This window comes from Etheostoma cragini, chromosome 21 (assembly GCF_013103735.1).
Source record: "Etheostoma cragini isolate CJK2018 chromosome 21, CSU_Ecrag_1.0, whole genome shotgun sequence".
Classification (NCBI taxonomy): domain Eukaryota; kingdom Metazoa; phylum Chordata; class Actinopteri; order Perciformes; family Percidae; genus Etheostoma; species Etheostoma cragini.
The window spans coordinates 11,577,423-11,603,605 of NC_048427.1; the positions used below are offsets into that span (position 1 = coordinate 11,577,423).

At 42.0% G+C, this 26,183-nt stretch overlaps 1 protein-coding gene across 1 annotated transcript in view; it reads right to left on the bottom strand.

Annotated features, from left to right (window-relative positions):
- Window positions 1-12,519: 12,519 nt before the first annotated feature.
- LOC117936711 (alpha-1,6-mannosylglycoprotein 6-beta-N-acetylglucosaminyltransferase B-like) overlaps window positions 12,520-26,183 on the bottom strand; it is a 15,306-nt gene continuing 1,642 nt past the window's right edge. Inside the window, exons 2-20 of the mRNA XM_034860043.1 lie at window positions 24,528-24,588; window positions 24,004-24,059; window positions 22,373-22,488; window positions 19,836-19,965; window positions 19,597-19,751; window positions 17,728-17,792; window positions 17,312-17,485; window positions 16,985-17,152; window positions 16,720-16,889; window positions 16,355-16,486; window positions 16,019-16,152; window positions 14,787-14,914; window positions 14,438-14,593; window positions 14,191-14,337; window positions 13,982-14,098; window positions 13,794-13,868; window positions 13,425-13,585; window positions 13,069-13,321; window positions 12,520-13,026 (exon numbers count right to left, since the gene is read on the bottom strand). Of these exons, the coding sequence (XP_034715934.1) occupies window positions 13,123-13,321; window positions 13,425-13,585; window positions 13,794-13,868; window positions 13,982-14,098; window positions 14,191-14,337; window positions 14,438-14,593; window positions 14,787-14,914; window positions 16,019-16,152; window positions 16,355-16,486; window positions 16,720-16,889; window positions 16,985-17,152; window positions 17,312-17,485; window positions 17,728-17,792; window positions 19,597-19,751; window positions 19,836-19,965; window positions 22,373-22,488; window positions 24,004-24,029 (2,253 nt within the window). The 5' untranslated portion in view covers window positions 24,030-24,059; window positions 24,528-24,588 and the 3' untranslated portion in view covers window positions 12,520-13,026; window positions 13,069-13,122. The remainder of the gene's footprint in view (window positions 13,027-13,068; window positions 13,322-13,424; window positions 13,586-13,793; window positions 13,869-13,981; window positions 14,099-14,190; window positions 14,338-14,437; window positions 14,594-14,786; window positions 14,915-16,018; window positions 16,153-16,354; window positions 16,487-16,719; window positions 16,890-16,984; window positions 17,153-17,311; window positions 17,486-17,727; window positions 17,793-19,596; window positions 19,752-19,835; window positions 19,966-22,372; window positions 22,489-24,003; window positions 24,060-24,527; window positions 24,589-26,183) is intronic.

Sequence of the window (26,183 nt, forward strand, 5' to 3'; positions counted from 1 at the left end):
AGAGAGAGAGAGAATGGAGGGAAGGAAGGAGAGATCAGGGGAAGATAGACTAAAAGTAAAAGGGCGATGGAAAGAGTGAGGGCAAGCAGGAAGACAAAACTTGAAGAAGGAAGGGAAGAGCGGAAGAAAGCGGTTAAGTTCATGATAGGTGTAATGATTAGGAATAAAGGCAGCAGTGCAGGTCTGTGGTCTGTGGAGCAGACCGAATCAGAACGCTCTTCAAAGGTATGCACTCTGTGAGCGTGTCTGTGTACATGTATACTGGCGCTATATATTGTGTGTGTGTGCGTGTATAAGAATACTCAAGAGAGGGATTCCGAGTGTGCAATTGTGCACATGAATGTGTGTGGGGGAGAGACGTAAGAGGGGGGAAACAGCCTGAATTTCAAATGGCACGTATCCCCAATGTTCTAATCAATTCCTCAAGGTCTCTCTATTTTGCAGCATATGGAGATCACTGCTGCATACGTTTTACATAAATGGCAATGTGCACTGATGAGATTTCTCGTGTGCAATATTGGAGCTGCCTCTAGTTTTATCTAGTGGTTGAATGTAACAAAATGTGTTTTCACACGATCCTTAGTAGGTGCAATTAAATGTCCTCTAAGGGATAATAAAGATTTGTATTTTGTTCAACTTTGTTACAGTGCCATTTTGGCCAGATGTTCGTCCGTGCTCATGGACATACATATATCATTTTTGGTTTCCGCATATCCCATCTTGGACCTGTTTAGTCTTGCTTTACCAGATCCTCCTCCAAAGCATGCTGGCTACTCCATATAGCATTTGGGGGTGGGAGGAAAACGTGCTCTGGTTTAATGGCATTTCTTTAAACCAATAAGAATTGTTGTGGGCGGTGCTAAACTCTGCACAGAGCCGCTGCAAAATAGTCGTGCGAGAGAAAACTCAGATTGGACAGATAGTCCTTTTCTTTAATTTAAACTCAACTCAACTAACTTAAACCTCAAAGAAAGCGGAAGGAAATGTAAAATATATGCATCCAGGCAGAATTTCCTGCACGTGAAGGGAATAGACTAAGATCTGTTTGATGCTAACTGACACAGTGAGTGAAAATACGGGTCGTAATTAGAAATATAGCTCACTTGACATTGAGTAGTTTGAGAATTGATGGAACTGAAATAATCGGCATACTACAAACACCCACTTTTTGTGGCACTGCCTGCTGCTGATAGCAAAATAGCAACATGCTTTTTCTCATTATGATCCAGTCTCTTTGATGCAGGTCGGCCCCTCTATTTTTCTGTCTCTTACTCTCTGCTTTAGCTATTGTTTGCCCCTCCGAATTCACACTAGACTCTCTTACTCTTCCTCACTCACACACACACACACATATCATTTCTTCCTTGGGGCTGTCTGACTCCAGCATGAAATCAATTTCGGAGCCCGCACCCTCCCACCACCGTTCTTCAGCGCCCATTTTCTCTCACCATGAAGCGAGACCGTTGCTGTGCCAGCTTGTGCTCCCCCTCCCAACTTAATGCCCCCATCCCCGTCCCAGAATCCTTCAGAACTGTGCCCTCGTGGCGCCCGCCGTCGTCATCCTGTCTCCCTTCATTTCTTGCCATCAACGTTAAAAATATCTCGCTATCTTTGTGCCATAAATCCCAAGTTTGGTCTGTACAGATAAGTACTATAAATGCATATTTTAAATGTATTTTTAAAATAAATGAAAATGTAAATCACACCGATAGCTCAGACCACACACTGTGAATAAGCCAACTATGTTTCTCTGTCACGCTGAGCATGCTGTTTTACGACCTGTATGTGTGGAGTACCTGTATAAATTCAAAGACTTACTTAGCTGTATAATAAAAAAAAGCTTGCCTTTGATCATCAAAATGCACGAGCAAGGCTAAATGGCAACCCATTAAAAGTCCACATAAAAATATTGAAGCTTAACAACAGCTTGGCAATGTGAAAGCAGCATGAAAAGCTTTGGAATCCCAAAATTAGTATGAAGTGACAAATAGCGAGCAAGTTAAAAGAGAGATGGACATAAAGAGGTGCGGCGGCACGGCTTTTATCACTGTTATTCACTGCGCCGACGCACACCGCTCCTTCCTAATCCGCACTGACAGTTTTCATCATCGGAGGAGGTGGGGACGATGGAGGACTGGAGGGAATCGCCAGAGGTGGGGGACTTTCCTCCGCTCTCTCTCCCCAGTGGCGGTGCACCCCGAGCGGCCGCAGCCGGGGCCACCAAGGCCCCCTTTGTGCCAGTTATCACCAAGTGGTGAGTGATGGCGCCGCGGCCTCCCGCTCTCAGAGAAGAGAACGGGGTTAGGAGGGGACGGGGGAGGAGGTGAAGAGGAGAAGGTGCACAAGAGGAGTAGATTGGAATGTTCCCAGAAGAGACAGAAAGAGAGGAAAAGAAAATGAAAGAAAAAGAAAGAGGCTGTTTGAAGGTGATGGGAGTTGTATCTTCGGTGGGCGTCTCACAGGTGCACCGCAGGAGGAATGTGCTTGGCTGTGATGACTCAATAGCGCTGAAACCATCAAGGAAATGACAAAAAGAAAACAACGTCCTAACTGTGTGGGAATGGTCAGGATTTCACTCATTGTCTCTCTCGTTCATCTCATAACCTTGTTTTATTCGACAGGGTCCAGTTTAACAGGCTGATGTCATCCGAGCACTAACTAGGCTCGCTGCGTGCTTCCTGCCATGATTTCATGTCTCAATTATGCTCGCTGAGACGCGGTCGCCGAGCACTGATTGACGGACAAACGTCTAGACAATGAGCAGACGTTGAGACACATCTGAGTCGCTGCAGATCTTGGGAACTGCCCAGACGGGGAAACGGGTCAAAGGTCAGATTATTCCCCCCACCGCCACTGCTCCTCTCTCTCCTCTCCTCTCCTCTCCCAGCCTTCTCCCACGCTCCCAAAATCACACACCTGTGTCCTCACTAGAACCCAGGTCCCTTTTCACTCCTGTCTTTGTCACACATACACACACACACACACACAAGCATGCATACACACAGATACCAGTGTCACAGACATCTACCTCTCTCTCTCTCTCTTTCTGTCTCTCTCTCTCTCTCTCTCTCTCTCTCTCTCTCTCTCTCTCTCTCTCTCACACACAAGCATTCCCTTCCCCAGCTGCCTGTGCACCTGGGCTGGCAGCTGTCATCGCCGTGGTAACTGGCATACAGCTGGCTGTGTCACTATCACCTGGCTCATCTGCCTCCGAAAGAGAGAGAGTGAGAGACAGAGAGAGAGAGAAGTAACAGAAAAGGGGAAGAAAGATTGAAAAAGCAGAGTGGAAAGAGAGCAAAGGTGTTTGTGAGTGAGATAAAGGAGGGGAGACGGGAGGAAAGAAAAGACAAAAGGATTCTTACGCTGTAGAGAGACAGCGAATATGAAACTGAGAGACACAAATGTTAACAAACCGAGTAAAAGATTATCTTCAAAACAAAAGCAGTACCTTAAATAACAGGATACATGTTCTCATGCGTTCTACAAGAACGATTTTGTACTTCAATCGATCTACGCTAAAGCCATTCAAAGTCATTTTTTCCCCCAAAAATAAAGATTTCAGAATTCTTTGCAAATTCATTAGAAAGTAAATAAACATATCACACTGACACAAGTATCCAGGCCTCCCTTTTCTCTTGATCATCTTTGCGATGTTTCTACACCTTAATTGGAGTCCACTTGAGGTGAATTCAACTGATTGGACATGATTTGGAAAAGCACACACACCTATCCATAAAAGGTCTTAGAGTTGACCGTTCATATCGGACCGAAAATCAAAAGTCACGCCATGAGGTCAAAAGAACGGAGAGACTGTGGCAAGGCATAGATAAGGGGAAAGCTACAAAGCATTTCTGCTGCATTGAAGGTTCTCAAGAGCACAGTGGCCTCTATAAATCTTAAACGGAAGAAGTTTGGAACAACCAGGACTCTTCCTCAAGCTGGCTGCCCGGTTAAAAAAGCAATCTCTTAAGATGGGTTTCTGCAGAAACTGCAGAGAAGAAAAGCAGAAAATCCCCAAATCCAGGTGTGCAAAACCGTCGCGTCATAGGGGTTAGCTGCCTGGAAGGAGACATTGGGGGACAAAACACCAATGAGTGATTCAATCCTGTCGGCTCTCTGTAGCAGGCCGGGGTGCTCAGTTCCACAGTTGCACGCGCACACACACACACACACACACACACACACACACAAACACACAAGGTTGAAAAAAGAAAATGGAGATGAGATGTAAAGGATGACCTAAACTGGGAACAGGTACGCTCGTTATTGTAAGTGCAATGATAAGTTAAAGTCCAATAAGTACTTTATCAAACCATATGAATGTGTGTCCCAGCCCAGGATAGGAAATGAACTAACAATGTAAAGATCACCAAGCCACTGATACATATGATCAAATATGATTCATTCAATAAAGTATTTTTTGTCCTAAATCCACCAGCCATTTTAATATTACACCAACAGTTGCAGCACCCTGAGCCTTTTCTGGTAAGGTCCTAGGAAAACTCAGTCTAGAATAGTTTTATTCTGCCCAAAACAAGTTTCCTTTTTATTTTTAAAGAACGATACCATTTTTTTTTTACAAAAGCTCACGCAACATCAGGCATTTTGGGCAGCACCAATCTCAAAAATAGTCTGGGAAATCCTGGAGGGATTGCCTTTTTAATAAACTTGCAAAAACATAATATAAAATCCTGTTTTTGCTTTGTAAATATGGAGTATGTTGAGTTTTAATTGATGGGGGAAATTTGTATTAAAATAATTTAAGCATAGGGCTTCAACAAAGTGTAAAAAGTGAAGGATGCTATCAATCCCTCACTGCCAGGTTGTCTGCGTTGGCTTATATCCAGCTGTTGTACTGTTCTGTCTGCCTTCTTACGCCAGTCGGCTTAATAGACCTGTAACAATTTAAAGGACAAATCTGTGAAATAACAGGACTAAAGCAGATGCTTCCATTCAGGGCAGAGAGGGTCACTTAATGTTTCAGTATGAAAATGATGGAAAACATATGCCATGGCCTTCAGTCACCGTGTAAACCCAGTTAGGACACCTACAGTACCATGTGGTAGACTGTACAGTAGTGTTGGAGAATTTATGCAAATGGTCAGTGTAGCTGTTTTTATAGTGCTTATTGGATGACCTTCAAAGTTTAGCAGCTATGCTAGTGGACACTGTGGTGAATGAATTAGTTTTTTACATTGCAAACACTAGCCTGAAGCATAGTAGACCTAGAGTTTTGACAGTCTTGCAGTTTGTGGATTTTTTTTTATCTTGCACCACACCAACTGTGCACGTGTAATACAGTGTGTCTGCCAACAGGTAGTTCTTTTAGTAACACCTCAGTCGAGGTTTCAAGCGAGCTGAGGCGATACCAAAATGTGACGTGAAAACCTGCAAAGTACTGATTGGTCGGAGAGAATGGTCACTAATCACTGCCTCTTCATTGCTAGCGACAGACGGGGGTCCCGTCGGGTTTAAGAAGTTTATCCAGCAGTGGTTTCTTTTTGCTATCTCTAGCTTCTTTTGAAACAAAATTTGTCTTCTGACTCGGAAAAACAACACACCTTCGACGTTATGTACGCATGTTTGCCGTGCGTTAGGTCGCGGCAGTTTCCCGCTGCATCACGCATGAGGCGGTACTAAATCTGCAAGGGAAATGGAGGATGGGTCACCGCGGTCGAAGCTGAGCAGGGCTGGTACTTGCCGTGGGTAAGCGCCTAATAGTGGGGGCCAACACCATTACCATGTTGGGGCCCCTTACTATTCAAGTTGACAACACCTTTAATGTCTTACGTAGGTTTCACATTTGACCCTTGTGTTGTCTTCCGGTCGACCATGCACAAAAAATTTAAAATGAGCCTTTTTTGTAGATGCTTTTTCATAGGTTTCTGCTGCTTTTCTTTAAAGTTTAAAGTTTTTTTTTTATTACCACCGAATTCACCAACTCATTATTTAACTTAAATTCAACAACAACTTATTTTCACTAGTTTTGCACTTATTTTTGGAATACATAATCAATTAACCTAATTTATATGAAATTCTACCTATTGTTTTGTAAAAGAAATCTGAAATTATGAATTATTTTGACAAATTGGTTACAATTTAGTGGAAAATCAATTCAATTCAATTCAATTCAATTTTATTTATAGTATCAATTCATAACAAGAGTTATCTCAAGACACTATACAGATAGACCACACTCCAGAATTTACAAGGACCCAACAGTTCTAGTAGTCTCCTCCAGAGCAAGCAACAGTGCGACAGTGGCGAGGAAAAACTTCCTTTTAGGCAGAAACCTCGGTCAGACCCAGGTTCTTGGTAGGCGGTGTCTGACGGGCCGGTTGGGAAAATCACAGATGGCAAAGAAAAAGAAGTTTAGTCAGGATACTGTTCAGAAACCATTTCATTGTTATAAAAATAAAAAATTGAATAAAACACCCAAAATTAGAAAAAAGTAGATAAACTGATTCTAAATTGTTACGTGTGAAGAGTGTTGTATGTAACCATCTGTGTTATTTTTGGGCAATTTGGTTCAAAGAAACAGATTTTTTATGTAGAAACGTTGAAAAGGGGTCAAATTAACCGGAGAATAACAGGAGGCTCAATTTTTCCCCGTATTACAGTGTTTTTCTGACACATGCCCTGCCTCCTGAGTCTGCTTTAAGATACAGGATCTGGAATCTAGTGTTAACTGCAGTACCATAGAGAGACTTTCACTTTGTGACATCAGATCTGAAATATCTTGGTTGAAATGTTTCTGGAGCTGTAACAACATGGTTTTTAGTCCATAGTGTTTGTTTGGGATAATAAATTGGGTCACCACCTGTCAAATACTTGGTCAACATTTATCATTTATTATTTGTTCTTAAAAACTACAAACAAAAAAAACATGGCCACCCAGAAATAAACTCCAGACTATTATTTTAAACTATTCCACAGTGTTAGAAAAAAATAAGCCTGGTTGTCTCCTTTTTTTAAAAGGTCAGGATCAGGGGTGTAGCAAAACAAGACCCCCTGCATGGGTGGCTTTAATTACAGCTGAGGAAGTGGCACAGCTTAACGTGAACCACCCTGCTTGGCTGTTACATCCCATGACTGGGAATGAAAGCAGAAAAGCAACTTTAATATCTTTTAATGTGCCTGTGTGTGAGCGAGTCACACGCTAGCAGTGTGTGGCAAAGCCACGGTGCAGCATATGGGCAGGCGCGTCTGCACTGCCTGTGAAGCAGAGGGGACATCAAAAGGTGGGTTTTAAGCCCCCCCCCCAACATACACCACATTGCCACCCCTCACTATAAATCCCCAAAAGGAGCCATTTATGAGACAATAAGAGCCAATTTATGGGCCCCCAGAAAATGAAGGCAATTCAGAGGTGTAGGATGAAAGATGATGAGGGCTTTTTTGAGGCTAGCTCTGGGTTTCTTAACAACTTTCTCTTCTGAAGCATGGAGCAGTTCGGCACAAAATCAGAGAAGATTTCCTTTCTTTTCCCAAGCTTTCCTCGCACAATTAGTCAGCTGCATAGGCACAAAGAAAACCTGCAAATATTTGATTATTTTCTGTGTTATTTTGTAGCATGTTTAGAAATGAATTCAAATATCACATTTCATGTTGCGGCTGCTGATGCTGCATGGATGACACCTCCTATCCCCTAGAAGTCACAACATCACTTCAGTTGAATACATCCATAAAGACAATGGGATTAGCAGAATTCTGGACACACACACGGGCGCATAAGATGTGGACCGGATCATGTCTGCCTCAGAGTTACCCAGGTGTGGTGAGATCTCTGGAATACTGACACAAGGCATTTGGGGAAAGGCATGTGCCATGCCCCAACCACTCAAGCAAACACAACAGCTCTCTGGAGTGTGTGTGTGTGTGTGTGTGTGTGTGTGTGTTGTATGTAACAGCACATCAGACAAAGACCCATTTTAGCTGTCTCTAGGCATACACAAAAATAAGCTACCTACATAATGCCTGGAAACAACTTCTGAACAAATCTCTGTTCGCTCCTCTCCCCCTGCGCTTTCTCTATCCCGTTCTTTTCCTCTTTTATTCCTTCACTTTAATAGTCTGTAATAGTTACCAAGTATCATTAAGGCCAACCTCTGTGGCTTCTAACAGCGCTGTAGGCAAGCCAAGTGTTTGTTGTCAGCTTTTTATTGGCTTCCAGGGAGGAGGGTTGTTGTTGTTCAGTCTAATCTTGGCACGCCAATAACAGGTTTCTATAAAAACAGCTGTTTTCAGCTGTGGGTGGACTAAAGTGAGAGCTACCTGTAGAGAAGACTGGAAGTGTCTTCTTTTTGTCCTAACACATCCACAGTACTTCTGTTTCCCCTTAACTCTTTCTCTCTCTCTTGCAAAGATCACTTTTCTCTTGGAAGTATTTTTTTTTAATTTTATTTGTTTATTTTTCTCATCTCTGTCACTTCCTACAGCAACTTGCTGTGGTTTTAACTGGTATCATGTCAGTCTAATGATAGCTGGTTTAGCTTGACCACACTGCCCCCTTTAGGGAACTACCTGCTGTTGCAATTTGACAAAGCTAGAGGAGCAAAGAGGCAGAGGTTCCTAAAGACGGGCGGACTGCATACTGGAGGTCATCCAACAATATTCAGTGAACTTAAATGTTCCTAATATCTGTTCCCCCCTATCAACATTCAGAAATCTTATTCACATTAAACCAGAGATGGGGACTCGAGTTTGAGAATCTAGCTCAGAGACTTGATACTTGACTGGGACTAACTTGGAGACTTACGCATCTCTGCATCAGACGTTGGCAAAAGGAACTGTTAATATCAAGATTATCAAGCTGATTATCACATGGTATTCTTACACGGATAAAAATGCAGTAAGAAAGATAAAATTACACTAAGAGTAAAAAGCATGAAGAAAAGTATAAAAGGTCCCATTTCATGCTCATTTTAAAGTTCATACTTTGCAACTAGTACTGCACTGTTTCTGGATACGTGCTGTGTGCATTTCTCTGTTGAGTTAGCATTTTGATGCTATCACAGTATTTAAATCAATATGGGACCTTTTGAAAGAAAGGAAAAAAAGCAGTCAGGAGACTAAATAAAATGAGAAAAATGGGGGGTGGGGGCATTCACTCAATCTGAAGTGGTGTTTGATTGAACATAAGAAGTACATTGGGAAACACTTGAAGATACAGCGTAAACAATGTGATTGATAGTAAACTGTCATGTACAGATAATACAGCAGTGACTACACATTTGGGTGGTTACAACATCTTCCAGTAACTCTCAGGAAGAAAAATACACATATGAGTTATAGCTTTTAAAGTCCTCTGGTTATGTAACTTGTTCCTAATAGTTATGGACAAATGTAAACTATGTTTGTGCTTTGGCATCCTAAAAACTGTAAGTGAATCAGTAATGTATGTGAAATAACAAAGTCTGAAAAATCTCACTTCTCTATAGCATGACGTTTCTCAAAATAAATCTGTATCTTTCATATAAAACAACGCAGATTGAAAGTTTAAGTGAAACTCTCCTGTATTGCTTTCTTCTGTAAGATCCCTCATTTTCCTTGGCAGTGAAGTGTGATTTGCCACATTCCACAGTTATAGGAATAGGAGAAAGAGTCCCTATATGGCCAAAAAAGTTCCTGTCTCTCATGTAAAATTAAAATTCACTCAGACAAACATTATTGAACCTCTAGTGGAGCATGAACGTTCCATGATGTCTGGCTGACCCCGAACACAGGTTCATGTTTCCTTTCTTGGTTTCTCAAGGGTTTCAATTCTTTTTTTCTTCTCCTCCATCAATCATCCTTTGTTGTCCAACAGTCTAATCGTTATTTTAACATGCAGAGGTGGCATTCAAGTATCGAGTCTTGTATTTTCAGGCATGTTAGGGGCACGGGTCTACATGGCTGACAATGTCAGTCTGTTGGTTCCATTACTTTGGTCTAGACCATCTATCTATCTATCTATCTATCTATCTATCTATCTATCTATCTATCTATCTATCTATCTATCTATCTATCTATCTATCTATCTATCTATCTATCTAATGGGTTTCTGACAAACATATGTACTTTGTCAGTTATACACTCTCATACATTCCCATTCATTATGAGGTCAGTGGGCAGCCGTGTGGAACACTAAAACCTTTGTCTGTCCACGTCTACGCATTTGCTCTACTCTGCGCTGTTTTTGAAGCCTTAGTTTGAACCCTCTGCTATCAGTCCCCTGGGAGGTGAGTGACAGCTTTTATATGCCATAACACATGTAACTGATATGAATTACCGTGACTCATCCAGAAATGACACATTGCTTTCCAAAAATTAGCTTCAGAGTCGTCCCTCTGAGTCAAAAGCAACTTTTATTTTCCTTCAAATCCAAACAGCCTTCTGACACAAACACAAGTTCCTTTCCATCGTTTTTGGACGGTTTAGCTAATTAAGTAAAAGTCAAATTCGACAGGTCCAAATGAATTCACCAAAGTCATCACAAAGTTATTTTCATGGATCGTTTCACTGGCATTTACTGGTCAATCACATAGTCGACCGGCCCTGTCGTCGCAGCCCTGAGCGGTCTGATCCCTGAGTGACAACGCGTTCTGGTCACATGAAGTATAGCAGGCGTAAAAGATCTCTTGTTCTGCCAATTAACATTAACATAACATTGAACTAACATTCATTTGTGTGTCCTTTCCAAGAAAAACCTCCCATCGACTCGGTTCAAAATAGCAGCTTGTTGCCATTGTTGGAGCCATCTTTGCTAACAGCTGCGCCACGTTAATCCAGCACCCCATCACTTACAACACAAGCTGTGGGCTGTGGTTTGGCCTTTAGTTGTTATCATTTGTTTCTTTCACAAGCTGTTTAGCAGACAGGATGATGGGATAAGTCTGTGTGACCATTTGAGGCTTCTGAAATGGAAATGTACAGGCCCAAAACCTATCTTTGTCTGTGTCACGTAACCAAATCACTATATGTAAAGTTTCCATGTTTGTTCATATCAACCTGGGGTGCAAAATACCGTTGGGGGGGGCATTAAGTATCTGTAGGTCATGAGACAGTCAAGGAATAATATTGGCGCAAATGCAAGAACGCAAAATGAGTCATGTGTTATGATCAAAATCCTAATTTCTAATAAAATAACTCAAGAAAACATAATTAATCCTTCCTTCTGTGACTTTTTCCCCAGTCTAAATGACGCAAAATATGTGTTTGAAAGACAAACAATGAGGTTCTGCCTATACTAGCAGGGGGCTTGGGTTTAAACAGAGCTGAGGGGGTTTCCTAAGTCAAAGACGGTTGGGAACCAATGGTTTATATGACAGTATAATCATGGTCATATGGCTGTGACCTCCCAAAGGCATCCTGAGGTTATCCATGATTCACTGAGATAATGAGCCTCATCACTTAGGCTGTCACCCGCTCTCCTCTGAGGCCCGGGCTAATATTTGCAGCCAGCAATGCATTGGAGGGTTACATGAGCAGTAATCCCATGCAACGCTGACCGGTGTGATAAATTACTGCAAGCAAATTAATCATTAGATATTGAAGTGCACTGTGCTGCGTATGATCGGAAGCAGAAGAAGAGAATCAGGGTGGGAAATTAACTTTTTTTCCCACCAGCCACTGTGGCTGGTGGATGCCCAATTTTACAAGCATGAGACTTGGATGACTGTCTTATATTGCTTCTAATTTTAGGTCAGTTGTTCCTCTAACGAAGAAATTGTTTGCATTTTCTGAAAACGAGTAGGTTCGACAGTAACAGTGCATAAACTGCTGGACTGGACGAAACTGGACGATATCAAATCATCCGTCATAATGGAGTAAATCGTTTATCCCCTCATTGGACTAACTTTGTGGATACTACTGTGTGCGTGCATCAATCAGTAAGTCAGGAGAATTTAGGAATGTACGTTAGCGACAGCAGGCTAATTCATGAGGGGGCTACAGTTCATGAACGCGGCAGGGGTGATGTTTCTGTTTTTGGAATGCATTATTCAGTGCAAACATAACCAAGAATGTAGTTTAATCACAAATGAATGGTAAATTAGGTTATTACTGTAGCTCTGTTAAAGGCAAACATTCTTCTGCCCTGTCGTTATGCTGATCACGGAGATCTGATTGAGTCTGGACTTTACGGCACCGTAGTTAAGTTAATACTGTCTATTTACAGAGGGCATTTGAATGTATCTCTGATCCACTGTTAGAGGACATCGCCTAACCCTAGTAGGCTAACCATTCCCTCGTTTTCCCTTCGCCACAATGCGCCACTTATTCGAAAAAGTACCTTCTCTTTTTCTTAACTTCACCCTCAACAGTTGCTACTGCTGGCTCGGCGGCGGGCCTCTTAACACCGAGGGTGTGTTGCCACATTTTTTAAACTGATGTCACAGACTAGCACTGAAGACCACTCCACTCGCCACTGTGGCTGGTATACAAGCAAAGTCACCCGCCACTTTGAAAGAGTACCCGCCATTGGCTGATGGCGGGTGCTAATTTCCCACCCTGAAGACAATGAAATGGATTTAGTGTCATAAGTGCCACTTTAAACTTATATTTTCCCAAAAGTGAATATTGCCTTTTTTTAAAGACTGTTTTGCTGAAGGGATTAACAAAAAGCTTTGAAACAAGAGTGATTTCATTCTGCACCACAAGACACCAGGCCTTGAATTTATCACCCTTCAACACCTAAAACCCATATGAAATGACAATCATTCATTTTTGGTACCTGAGTAATGACTGTCATGAAAAAATAAAACAAAAAGTATAGTCCATAACAAACGCGTTGGACAAATCTAGAAAGTGGATGCACCCTGCATTTTTACATAAATAAACTACCCACTTTGCACAACATAAGTACAATTGTTGTGAAAAACTAAATGCCAGGTATGGTTACTGGGATTATTAAAGTTATAGAATGGCACAAATTAGTAACACAGATACTCAGTCTACTATCTTTCAACCTCGGCTTGTAGACCACAAAGCTTTTAATAGCATTGGCAGATCAGCTGTTTCTCTTTGGTTGAGATCAATTCTTCATCTGTATGTATTGCAGATGGCTCTTTGGAGCTGCCTTCATAATATTACCGTTTTCATCTTCCCTTTCCCCCTATTTCCTGAGTTCTCTCACAGTGTTGTTTAGAGGCAGTCGGGGCACAGTGCCACCTGTCCAGGCAGGTGAGCTCGGCAGGGACACAGTCTGCGGTAAGAGGGGTCGGAGCCGGCACAACTGAACAGCAGAGGGTTCTGCTGAAGGCCACAGTGTCTACCCCAAGGGCTGTAGGACGGAAACAGGTGGTTGACTTCCAGCTCCATGCTGGTGCAACCTATCTTGAGTCTACAAATTGAAAAATGAAAGTGTATTTATTTTCAGCTGCATACGGCACAAATGGCATGTGTCTTTCCCCACACCGAACAGTGTTCACGGGCTGATTTCTCACCTGGCGAATGCAGCAGGACTGTTTAGGTTGGGAAACAGAGCTGGCTCACACACTAGGGAGGACTGTCGACACACACTGACACATGACTGACCCAGCGGACCCAGGTGCACCCTTAGAGTGCTTTCTGGTGGCCAAGTAGGGACAGATTTACTGCAGAAATTCTGGAGGGATTCAAGAGGAAGAAATTTGAAGACAAAACTGAAAGGTTTCCCTTTTTTTACCTGAAGAATACAGCTTTTAAAAACATCTTGTAGACTATCATATGTCACAAAAACTCTCATGAAATGCCCTTATTTTAGAGATTAGGATCAGGCCAGGAGTCTAACAGAACACAAAAAATACTGAAACAGGTCTATCCTACATCTGTACCTGGTGAGCGATATAACTGCGAACCCTCTCCAGCATTCCCTCGCATGTGAACTCTCGAGGAATGAAAGGCTTCAACTGCAAAAACATACACATCAGCTTTTAATCAGCACTACTGTACCTGAAATGTATAGTGTCATATGGTTATATGCATCTATATACAGTAGAACTGCTAATTCTCTGGTCACCACCTCTGTGCGAAGAATGGCTCTGATAGCCTCCCGGACTTCAGTCTTGTTGGTCACATCTACAGTCCACACGTGGGGTTTGCCAATGAATTTCTCAGCATAAGGGTGCTGGGAGGAGATCTGTGGTCCAAAGTTATTTATTGTCTTTAGATCTAAAAATCGGTGTGTAATATTTAAACTTATTACATCTCTTAGTTTGAGGAGTTTCCTACCTGTCTTGTTGTGGGCTTGCCTTTGTAGAAGTCATTGTTGTCTGATGAGTGTGGTGGGTCAAATCGTGGCTGAAGGAAGACACAGCCCAGTGCTATTGCCTCAATGGGAGCTGGACCCTCATAGGGGAACCCAAGACCTACAAACACCTTAGAGGGCAGCAACAGAGGTGACATGATGATGTCAAAATCTCAGTGGTAAATCAAAAGATGCAAGTAAAAGATTCAGATTCGCGGACTCTTATCTAACCTTGGCTCTTCGGAGAAGTCGTAGGAAGTGTTCCTGACTCAGCAGGCCGTGGTTTCTGATGAAGCTGGGCAAATTAGAGGTGAGTCCTGGAGGCTGGTAGACTGTAGCGTGGGTCTCCAGCTCTTCACTGATCACCTCCACATACTCCGATTTGCCCTGGTATATACACATAATACAGAAACATACAGGCCAGAAAGTATTTTAAGAACAGCATGTACAGAAATACCAAAGATGCCTTTGTGAAATTTCCAAAATGTGTAAAGTTGTGGATTAGCTAACTTCTTGACATGTTTCTTGTTAACTCACAGCCTTTTCATATACATACGCTTTGACCTTTTGGTCATTATACCTGCCACATGTAGTCCTGTTTGCCATAGACAACTGCTATCCTGTCTTTTCTGTAGGTGTCTGGCTCCAGCTCTTCCACCCTCGTCTCCTCGCTCACAAAGCCCAGGAAGGAGTTATCAGGAGTATGAGCTGGACACGACAGATCACAGAGCAGTGACTTTTGGACAGGCATTAATGACAACACAGGCCAGAAATATTAAAGGTGAGTTTAACATTTGAGATAAAGAATCAGAGAGCAAGGAAAAACACGCTGTGGAGTAAAATTCAGCTTTTAAAGGAAATGAGACCCGGACATATGAGAGGTTAACATCTGGCTGTTTGAATAGGCAGCTGCTGCCACCCTGCTGCCCTCCGACACACTGAAGAAGGTGTGAAAGATGAGTGTTTACTTTACTAGGAATGTGCCAGCAAAGGTGTGTGTCATTCTCTCCGGTCTCAAGGTAATTGTTTATGAGACTTTTGCCAAATCTCCCCTGATTCAGCCATATGACAGCACATCATATTCCTGTCTCTTACACCTATTTAGGCTGATCTATCAGATTAGGAGAGATATGCAACACCACACTGATATGATTAAGATCATGCAACATGTGGGGGTTTTGACAGCAAAATATGAACGAAGTTTAGTTTCTTGGTTTCAGGGTTCTACTTCGTCTGCTCTTCTGTTTAGTATCCTTCTATGTACTATCTTCCTCTCCCCCATTTCAAAACAGAAGCATAAACACACACACAATATTTTCTCGAGCTTCTTTCTTTTCTTTCTACTTCCCGTGTCTTTGTTACTCTCTTTCTGCCCCTTCCCCACCATCCACTAACATCCATCCCTGTCACCCCCTTAGCAGGACAAATAAACAGTGTTCCAGCCTGAGGCATGGAGAGTGGTTCTCAGCCCAGCGGCCAGCTTGTCTCCATCTCCCGGCAGGGTGGGAAAGATGACAAGGAGAGGTGTTGGAATGAAACCTCTGTCTGGGCACCAAGTTTATTTAACCTCAGGTATTAATCCTCCCACTGTGTGAAGACGCTCAGAGGGGTGTATGTAAGGGATCAGTGCTGCAGCAGCGGGATATATATGTCTGTAAATGTGTGTTGAGTGGGTAGTGCATTTCTTAATCAATGTACAGTTCTGAATTGCCATAATACAGTGTCACAGATGTGTTTTCACTCATGTCACATGTTTGCTTAATTACAGACCCCCCCCCCCCCCCCCGCACACACACAAATACCCTGACTTACGGAACATGGTCATGTACTGCAGAGGTTGCAGACCCCAGCTGCCCCACAGTGTTTTATATCCATGACTATTCGCATAACTCCCCAAGTTAAAGGCTGGTTCAGTGCCAAAAGAGTCCAGGATTCTGAAGCGACACCTAGAAAGTTTTTAAAAAAACATTAGTTGATCACAAAATCTACCAATACATTAAAGGTCTTGATCCAAAAGGACATTAAACACACTCATAGCTCAACTGTTTCAATGTACAATAAAGGTGCAGTATTATTCGGGGAAGGGAGAAGTAGGCCTACTGATAAACTAGAAACATAATTATGTATTTGGTGGTTATGGGATCGTACTGGTAATGCAGGAAAGCCAGTCCCATGGCACCTTGAAGATGAGCAAGACCATGGTAGTCAGTGTAGATGAGGTCATAGGTCAGAGGCCTCTGGATTGGACAACTGCCTCGGCCTGGCGCAGCACCTACCAGACTGGACCAATCACAATAAACACACATCACACCACTAATCGCTCAGCATCATTCAGCAATGATCTTTTGCCTTTCTCATCAGTGTAAAGTTATCCTAGACCAGACAATTATGTATACATATCGTCAATCCAGTTAAGTACTAAAGTAGTCTGTTCATACTATATGTAATCAGTACATTCCAGATACACATAATATTTTGGGTCAAGTAAAAAATAATTTATCAGTGGTGCCAGCCTGTGGAGTTGTTGCTGTGAGGTGCTGAACGTTAGATTGTGGCCCAGGATTGTCAGACAGACGCTGAGGTCAGCCCACTGGACCAGCTCCCCTAGAGGACCCCCTCTGTCCACCAGGGCCTCAAAACGCTGGCCAACACTCCCAGCCAGGGCCCCGGGATAAAGCAGCACCTAGAGGACGGATGTTGGGGTAATGTCAGACATTAAGTTGAAAATCAGAAAACGAAACAGAATGATTCTTGGCAGAGTTGTCTTGCTGGTTATACCCTCATCTGGGTCGAGGCTGTCTTGCTGCTGCTCCGCCTCATCCTCAGAGCAGCCTGTATCCACCGTTTAGACATCCTTTCCACTCTGGACTGGATGAAGTTTACGGCAGCGCCACTGTTGTTGCCGATGACCCAATGTAGTTGGCTCAGAGTTGTACGTATCTCAGCCTGTGCACAATAATATTGTGGAACAGTAAGGTGTGCAAAGGATGTACATTTTATATACATGATGTGTGATGTGTGTTTTACTAGAGTAGATCATGAGCTTAATCATTCTGCATTCATAGTACCGTGTTACTCAACGGAATTAAAATAATGTGTTTGTACCTTTTCTGTGTAGGAGTGAGGTTTTTGGTGCCATGGCAGCGCAGATTGGTTTCTTCCAAGACGAGGGGGACAAAAGTCCTCTATTTGGCTAAGGTATGTCAATATGGAGCATGTGGTACCATCCACCCCATAAAAGGCATAACATGGGTCTGACTGCCAACGGGTCCGCAGGAACTGCCAGAGAGGTGTTAATCAGGCAAAGTAACGAGGCTCAATATTTGTGAATAAAAATGACACATACATTTGCTGGTATGCGATACTGTGAGACCTATTATTTTAAAATAGTATATTCAGCTCATGAACTGGGAATTAAATATCAAACAAAAACGTTTCAGTCGAGGACCTACTTCAATACAACTCTACCAGTGCACACACAGATTAAGTTCATGCTACCACATATATTTCCACTTTCTCACCTCCACTTTCTCCGCACACACCGGATACGCACGATCCATTGGCACCTCACACTTCTCATTGGGCCCTATGGGTAAGATATTAGCTGTCACACCATTTTTCTTTATGTGGCCCTTTTGAATGCATCATTATTCCACAATCCAGTAACAAAAAGCACATTGTGGAGTTGACTCAACGTGGGTAATGAAGAACAGTGGATAATAACTTTGATATACAACCTCTCGACTGAAACCTTCACAATGAATAGCAGCCATCGGCACGATGCAGAGTACTGCCATGCTTGTAACAGGCATTAGAGTACAGGCAGTGTGTTCTCAGAGGCCCTTTCCCGTAAGCCCCCACCACCATCTCTAGCCAATGTCAATCAACTGAAATGAACATACACACTCACACGCACCTGACCCACCTGCCTCCTACTGAACAGACCCTTTTTACAACGCTGGCCCTCGCCAAAATACACAGTCTTTAACTATGTAAAACAAAGTAGTAAAAAACTGAAAAAAAGATAAGAAAACCTGTAGGCCTAGCTGAGGTGTGAAAGCCTAAAAACAGTGATATGCTATAGGGGCACAGCAAAGAAAGGAAAAAAAGTGCTCCCTATGCAAAAACAAGAGTATGAGTAGACAAGTTGGTGAAAGGACTCCTGGGTAATTCAGTCTTATTTTATGGGTGTGAGGTAATGTGAGGAGGAGGAGGGTAAGGGGCGAATAGGCTGGTGCTGCTGGGGAAGTGTTTTTTTGTGTGCATGCGGGTGGTATGTGTGTACATGTGTGCATGTCGACAAGTGTGTACCCCTTACATGTGCACGGTATGGTGTCTGTGTGGCCCCAGTTTTATGGATTCCTTTTTTTCTGGAAGGGAGGTAAGCATGTAGCCACTCATCCACTCTGCCCCCCCACCCTCACACACACACACACACACACACACACACACTCAACCCATTGCGTGCCAACCAGGGTGGGTAACCCGACTCTCACCTGACACCTCTCGGGAGGGTCGTAGTGTAGATGAAAACTTTTTTCCTCCCCACGGCCCGTTGATCAGCAGTGGCTCTGTGGGACTTGTTAAACTTCTATTCGAGGACTTCATCCCCCATAAGCACCTGCAACCACTGCCCTTTCAACCCCCTATTCACACCCTCCATTATCACAGCTTGTTAATTTCACTGTGTGGTTAACCTCTATTGAGGCTATGAACCGTGCATTTGGCTCGGAGTATCACCCTACCACTGCAGTAAACCACCGAAGAGCTTGCAATTATTGAAGCTGGCAACATGCGAGAAGGGGTGGGGGGGTGTATTACTTTGGTGTAACCAGAACGTTATAGCATATTATAACTGGAATAAACCCCAAAAGGTCTGCTTTAGCTTGGACAATGAACTGATTTTAGCAAAGTGCATCATAACATTAAAGCTAAGTTAGGCTAGATGTGCATGTAAAAGCCCAATACACATACAAATCTCCCTATAGGGACCAAGTCAGACTAATCTAAACCCCATAGATCCTCCCGAGCTGCTCAAATCAAATTCTGTGTTGGGGTATGAACTTGTCCAACCCCCGCGGGACACGACAAGTCCTGTCTACTAAACTCACACAGACAGCACAGAGAGCATATCACTTGCCTGTCTTATCCTTTCTGCCTCCTACATACTATAAAGCAGTAATGCACTATGAAAAGTTATCAGATTCAATTATTTGAATCATCATGATATAAAAAAAATGCATTATTCTTTTTCTTCCATGACTATGATTTGCTTCAATAGTTCAACAAAGATTTCCTTTTTGAATCTATCCCAGTTCAAAGATTAAATGCTAATCTAACAAAACTATAATCTCTGTTAACCGCCCATGTGGTAAAGGTCCGGGCTTTACCTGTGTGTAGTCTGAGGACATCATTTCGGGATGGTACGTGAGACTGATGGGAATGGTGATGGTGCTGATGACGGCTTAGTTGGTCAAGCCTCTGAGACACTCTCTTCAGCTCCCTCTCCACCAAATGGGCTAAGCCTTGCTGGTCCTTTCTAAAGCTGAAAAACAAACCCACATGTCACCACACTGAATGAACAGCAACAATAAACGTTATTCTGTTTACTACTGATGTTGTTGATTACCTCTGCAGCAACAGACTGATATCCTCTCTGGTCAGCTGGGGGACATCTCTCTCTCTGCTAAGCCTCTGCACCTGAGTACTCAAAGCCTCCAAGCGAAGAGCCAGCCTGCGAATGCCGAGCCCACGCTGACCTGTGACATAAAGTATATACAACATGGCCGGTCATGTATGTATAGTATCATATGATAGCCTTTATTGTAATGTTGAAGTAGTAATACTGTGCGTTAGGTCATGCCAAATCCTGCCCTGTGTATTATGAAATAGCAGGGTTATGTAATGCTATTTTCTTAACCGCAAACAAAGCAGCAATTATAGGTATGTGTATATTCATGTTCCATGTAGGGGGTAATGGCATCTTCATCAGTCTTTTTTTACAGAAAAGAATTTTCTTGAAAGACTCTTTTATGACTGATAGAGATGGCAAAATTGGAACACACACACACACACACACACACACACACACACATATGCCTATACACTCATTCTGTATAGTTAACTAAAAACTCTACCGTACTTTTTGTGTTTGCTCTAATAGGGTGTCTGACCTGAAGTTATGGTGTTCACAGTTAAGCACTCTGTTAGCCACATAGCTGCCAGACATACTCTACCATAACTGTAAAAACAGTAAATGTGCCTTGTAAAAGCCGGCTGGAGGGGCTTAAATAACATATTTAAGATGTCAGATCAAGGATGTCTTCATTGAAACATCTCCATGAAAGTCCTCCTGCAAGGAGGACTGTTAAAAGTGTTATACTGGGGTGCTGGTGATGTTAGGGTGGATTTGAGGGCAGCGTAAGGATCTCTTTAGATAAAGAGCTTTAACCTGTAAAATCCACCAGACTGGTGATGTCACTCTTCTCTGTTTGCTCACTCCTTAATCACTCCTTACAGGCCCGGGGAGGGGCCCTTTGGGCACAGACGCAATGAAAGATGAATGGGGAGAAGAGGTGGGATCCTGTAACAACTTAATGCCATTTGTGTGCTATAACTATATGAACAAATCATTTAAAAACTTTTAAATGTGTGTATGTGCAGCTAATAAAATGTGCGTGGGTATGTGTGTGCAACCGTTACTTGTTGTATAACATAGGAGAAAATATATCATCAAGTTGTTTCTGCCCATTGTCAGATCACATGGAGATAGAAAATATTTAGTACAAAGCTCCTTATTGTGTGTGTTCGTAACACAATGGTTTAATGAAATAATAATAATCCACTTATATAAACTTCCTCAGTGTCAGAGCCAATATCGTTGAATACCATTCTGATCAAGCATTTTCTTTAAAAGAATAGTTACGTTGGTGAAACGTTATTTTTGGATAGCCTTTTATAACATCAAAACAAGATTGAATATAACATCTAATGACTTGGTCAGACGAGTGAAGTTTAGCAGAGACCGTTCAAAACTAAACATTTGGTCAATTTGAGCTGGATTAACCGTGCACGCTGACCAACAGCTTCCCCCATGTGGTACATTTTCCAACACAATCATAGCTGGGTGGCTCTTTTATGTACAATATACTGTGTATATATATATGGTGGGTCTCTCAAAACACAAAGGAATTGTGGGTCTGTGGCTGAGATGCATCAGCGGTTTTTATTGTCTGCTAAAAGCAACTTTCTTTGAATATGAGAAGAAAAGGAACAGGATGTTTAGATAAAAAGTCCTTTTATGGGATCACATTCTGAAATGGATTGATCAGCCTTTCACAAGAAAAAATGTGAGTTTGTTCTGTTTGAAGTTAAACCTGTGTATTTGATTATTAACCCTTATAGATGGCAACTTACCATATCATTCAGAAGTGAAGCAAGTACATTTTGAATAAAACAAAAACTTCCAAAGAAAACATTACCAGAAACTATTCAAACGATGCAAACACTTGATTACTAAATCAAGATTCCTGACAAATACACCATTGACCATTAATTAGAGGCCTCCTGAACCACTTGAAACACAGAGTGGTTGTTTGCTGAGTCTATTTCCAAAAAGCTTCTGATGATGTTTGACGATGACTCGTAGATTAACAAACTAGGAGAGGAATGGCAGCAGAATATGCTAGATATGCTTATTTATTCCTTGAATAAAACATTCTCTGGTGGAGATTGTTGACATTTGTCTCTTCCTTGTAAACCAGGAAGAAAGATTTTGCCCAAACAAGCTTTTCTCCTACCCCCTTAAATGCCGTGCTTTAAGAAACAGCTTAGTCAGACAACTGAGTTGAACAGGGCCACAAACCCACAACTGTCAGACACATGGGAGGACCCTCCGCGAATTGTGTACAAAGGGCATCTAACACTGGGAAGGCAGTTAGGTCTTATCACCTTGTGATTCCCCAATCGGTGCTTGGTGTGAACACATTGCATCTGAGTGAGATTATGTGTTGTGTTGTAATGGTTTTATTAGTGTTATTCATAAATAGTAGTGCATGAATGTTTTTACCTGGTATTGAAAAAAAGCTAAGGCTTCTGTTTTCTTCTAGAATGTCCACTTCTAAGCTGAACTGTGTGGTTGTGTGTGTGTGTGTGGGTGTGTGTGACCTTGTTCCTCAGGTGACCTCCCAGCAGGTTCATCCTTGGTCGTCTCAAGTGGCACCCAGAGGCTCTGCAGCAGCAGGGTGAACATCGAGAGGCACAGACAGAGCACCAGGCAACCACTAGAGGGCACAATACACAGAGAAACCTCTTGGAATGCTTCAGCAAACAGCATTATTGTATCTGTTTACAATGTTTAGGTAAGTTTGCATTCAACATCTACCTTGGAGTCGTAGAAGCTCTAACCGTCAAACATTTATCAATTGCTTTTAGCTAAAAATGTCAAGCATGTATGTATGTATCCATTACTTTAAGATTACAATTAAAAAACTTTGTTCATTACTTTAATCTAAGATTTCAACCCATGTAACCATTTTTTTACCTTAACTAAACTGTTTAAACGCATTACATTTGTCTAACTAATTTTTATCTTATATCTATTTGAAATATTTAATTACTACTTTTTAGCTATTTATAGCTAAATTTAACCTTTACCTTCCTGCTAGCTTGCTAACTAGTTTACACTCAATTTCAGGTGTTACAGCTGACTCAATAGGCCTATGTGGGTATATGTTTTTTACTCAAATTATAATTTCTATTTTTTCAAATGGGTCGAGCTACAAACTTTGTACATGCCCAGTATAATGCATTGTATATATACTTAATAAGCACAGACACAGCAGTATATGCATCAGAGTAAACAATTTCAGATATATATATTTTCTTAGTATGTCCAAATACATATTAGACATGACATAAAAGGCCACCTTTTAATAATATGTGTCATAACCAACTAGTTAAATCGCCTTTTGACTTTATACATTTGATTTTTAAGAGCATATTCGATGCAATAAAAAGATACAGCCTGACTTTGCCCTGAGCATGTGGAGAACTAAATAGTTCCATGACTTCACGGGAGGACCCTGGTGTGTCAAAACAAATATCAAAAGCGTGATGTGCCATTATGGCATGCGCCTGCTTTCTGCTCACATGGGCTCCCAGCCTTGGGTTTAACTGGGGCAGAGAGAGCAGTCACTTCACTCTTTCATTTTTCAGGCCAGTAAATCCAACAACCATTACCCAAAGAAGCATGCTGTAGTACACAAGCACAAACGGTTCATGCTCTCCTAGTGCCTATAAAGATCCAGACTCAGATCCAAACAAATTATTTCCATTTCATTCTATCAATCTGCATTTCATCAAAGCTGTCAGAGCACTCATCACAACATCACATGTCTTTGGTTGAGGACCTATTTAGTACGGAAAAATATCAGCGCTGTAAATCTGAACAGGATAAATCATGTTCAAACTGGTCAGTTGGCCTGATATCTGTAGGTGACGTCACATACTAGGGTTCCTGCGCCACGTAAAAGGAAAATGTGATCATGAATAATCAATTAAGCTGCGCGAACCTAACTGTCACTGGGAGGTGCCACTCAAACCAGTCAGATCAGCTGTCCAATTTGGGAATGAAAAGAGCATTTTTTTTTGCTTTAAGCAAGCTAAATCAAGTTAATCAAAATGTCAGTGTAGGGACAGCCATGGATCAGGCGCACTGCATCAGTTACTTTCTTCTGTACATTTGTACTACTTCCTGCCCACCAATTAGAAACTGATCTAACAATGCTGAGTCTTACCTGCGTGGTCGCAGTGCAACATGCATGGCCCTCTGTTTACAGGATGTTGGATCTCACTGTCAAAATAAGGACATTGCAAAGTTTGTTGCTCAGTAAAACATGTAGACAAATAACATATTTTAACTATTGTAACACAATTGCATTTTCCACTCCCATATTGGGGTTTAAGCACTAAAGGTCCCTTGTAGTTTCTTTTTATAGCGCATGGTCACACTTTCCACATGAATTGCGTCAATAAAGTCTGAAGGCATACATAGATTTCAAGTGATGCTGTTGCCTGCATGACTGGCCATTAAAGCCTTTTGAGCATGTGGTCTTTCTGTAGGTGTCTTAAACATGTTCATTAAAATGATAGAAATACTGACACAAAACAAAACTGCGGTTGTGTGTCAATGTAAGACAGAGACAGAGATGTCAGCAGCTCAGCGTCCAAGACAAACCAGCACATGGACAACCACACACACACACACACACACACACACACACACACACACACACACACACACGCCAACACACATCCTCACCTCCTCGGGTCTTCTTCCCAACCCACTGGCAACCATCAGGCCTGTTTTCAAAACACACAAACTAAAAAAGAAAAAATATAGTTGGGGCTGGGAAATATCTTGCCTCCTTTTTGTCTCTTTCGCTTTTTTTCCCTCCTTCTCTGTCTATGCCTTTTCTGTCTCAGGGCCTATGGGTAGGCATCCTGCCGTTGTCAAGGTAACCTGACTCCCCTTTAAAGACACAATACCCAGAGTGCTGCTTAGGCCTTTCACAGACACAATGGAGCCCACGCTATTGGGTGACACAGTTTCTTTCAGTTTTGATGGCTAGACTTAAGCCTTGATAGTGAATTGATAAAGCAGGGAGCTCATTTAAATAGCTCCAATGGTGCAAACCTGAATGGCACAATACCGACAAAAGATAGTACAAAATTAACAACAACAACTGTACGCTAGACCCAAGAAAATACCCAGTGGAAACTTTGTAGATAACAATTAAGGTTAAGTTAAGTTGTAATTCTGACTTACTGTGTTGTAACACAGTTGTCAAATAAATCAATCAGACAAGAATTATTGAATTTATTTCATTATTTCAGGTTTGGCTTTCATTCAATTGTAAGTCCTAGAATGAGAGAGAGAGAGAGAGAAACCACACCAAGTTATCAAAGGGTCACATTTTTGAAAGACATGTTTCACTATGCATCAGCGGTTTTTATTTTTAGTCACAATACTGGCTTATTGAGTAATTCTTGAAATTGACTCGAAATCTTGCAGCCACCCAGGTTGACCACAAATCACATCCTAGTCTCCCAGGGACCTGAAGAGGGCGCCATACCTGTATGTGAAGAAGGAAAGGAAACGCAGCTTAACCATGCACTGAAAAAACACAACTCTAAGTACTCATGTGGGTTTTAATTGGGAAGCTTTCCAACATTTTTAAAGGTATATTTTATGTTTTCATTGTCACAACATGCTGTATTGTGTGCCCAGTATGGTTGTAGTATAGTGTAGTTCAAAACTGCATACATTGGTGCCAAGATGGCCTTTGGGAGGCATGATTCAAAGCAAATGGACCCCAGAGAGTCTGAAATACGTTCACAGAAAACGATGACGGAAACAAAAATGTTATTGTGATCTATTTAGACTTCTGAAAACAGTGATCATGAGAACAAACATGCAACAGTAATTAGATCACAGTACCATACAGTATGCCAGCAGTTTCCACACTACTTAACTAATTAACAACATCCCATTTGGATAGAGGGAGGGAAAATTGATGTTTCTTGGCTACAAAGGTCTATTTAATTGTAGACAACCTAAGTTGGTTGTGTTTAGAGTAAAACCCTGTTGTTAAGGGTACATGCTTAAAAGGGAACTGGTCTAACCCATGTGAATTACAGGGTTGGTCAGATCTCACAGGCTAGGTCTGTGAGTGTTTCAGGTCCTGGTTCTTTTTTGTCTTATGTAAATGAGATGAGATGAGATTCAACTTTATTGTCAATACACATGTACAGGTACATTGCAACGAAATGCAGTTTTGAGAGAGTTTAGGTAGAGCTTCAGGGGGGCAGCTATTTAAAGCGCCGCCACAAGCACTCCGAAAAGGATTTATGCAGACAGCAACATAATGATATACAATACACAACATAATGCACAAGACAACACACAGTTCATGTG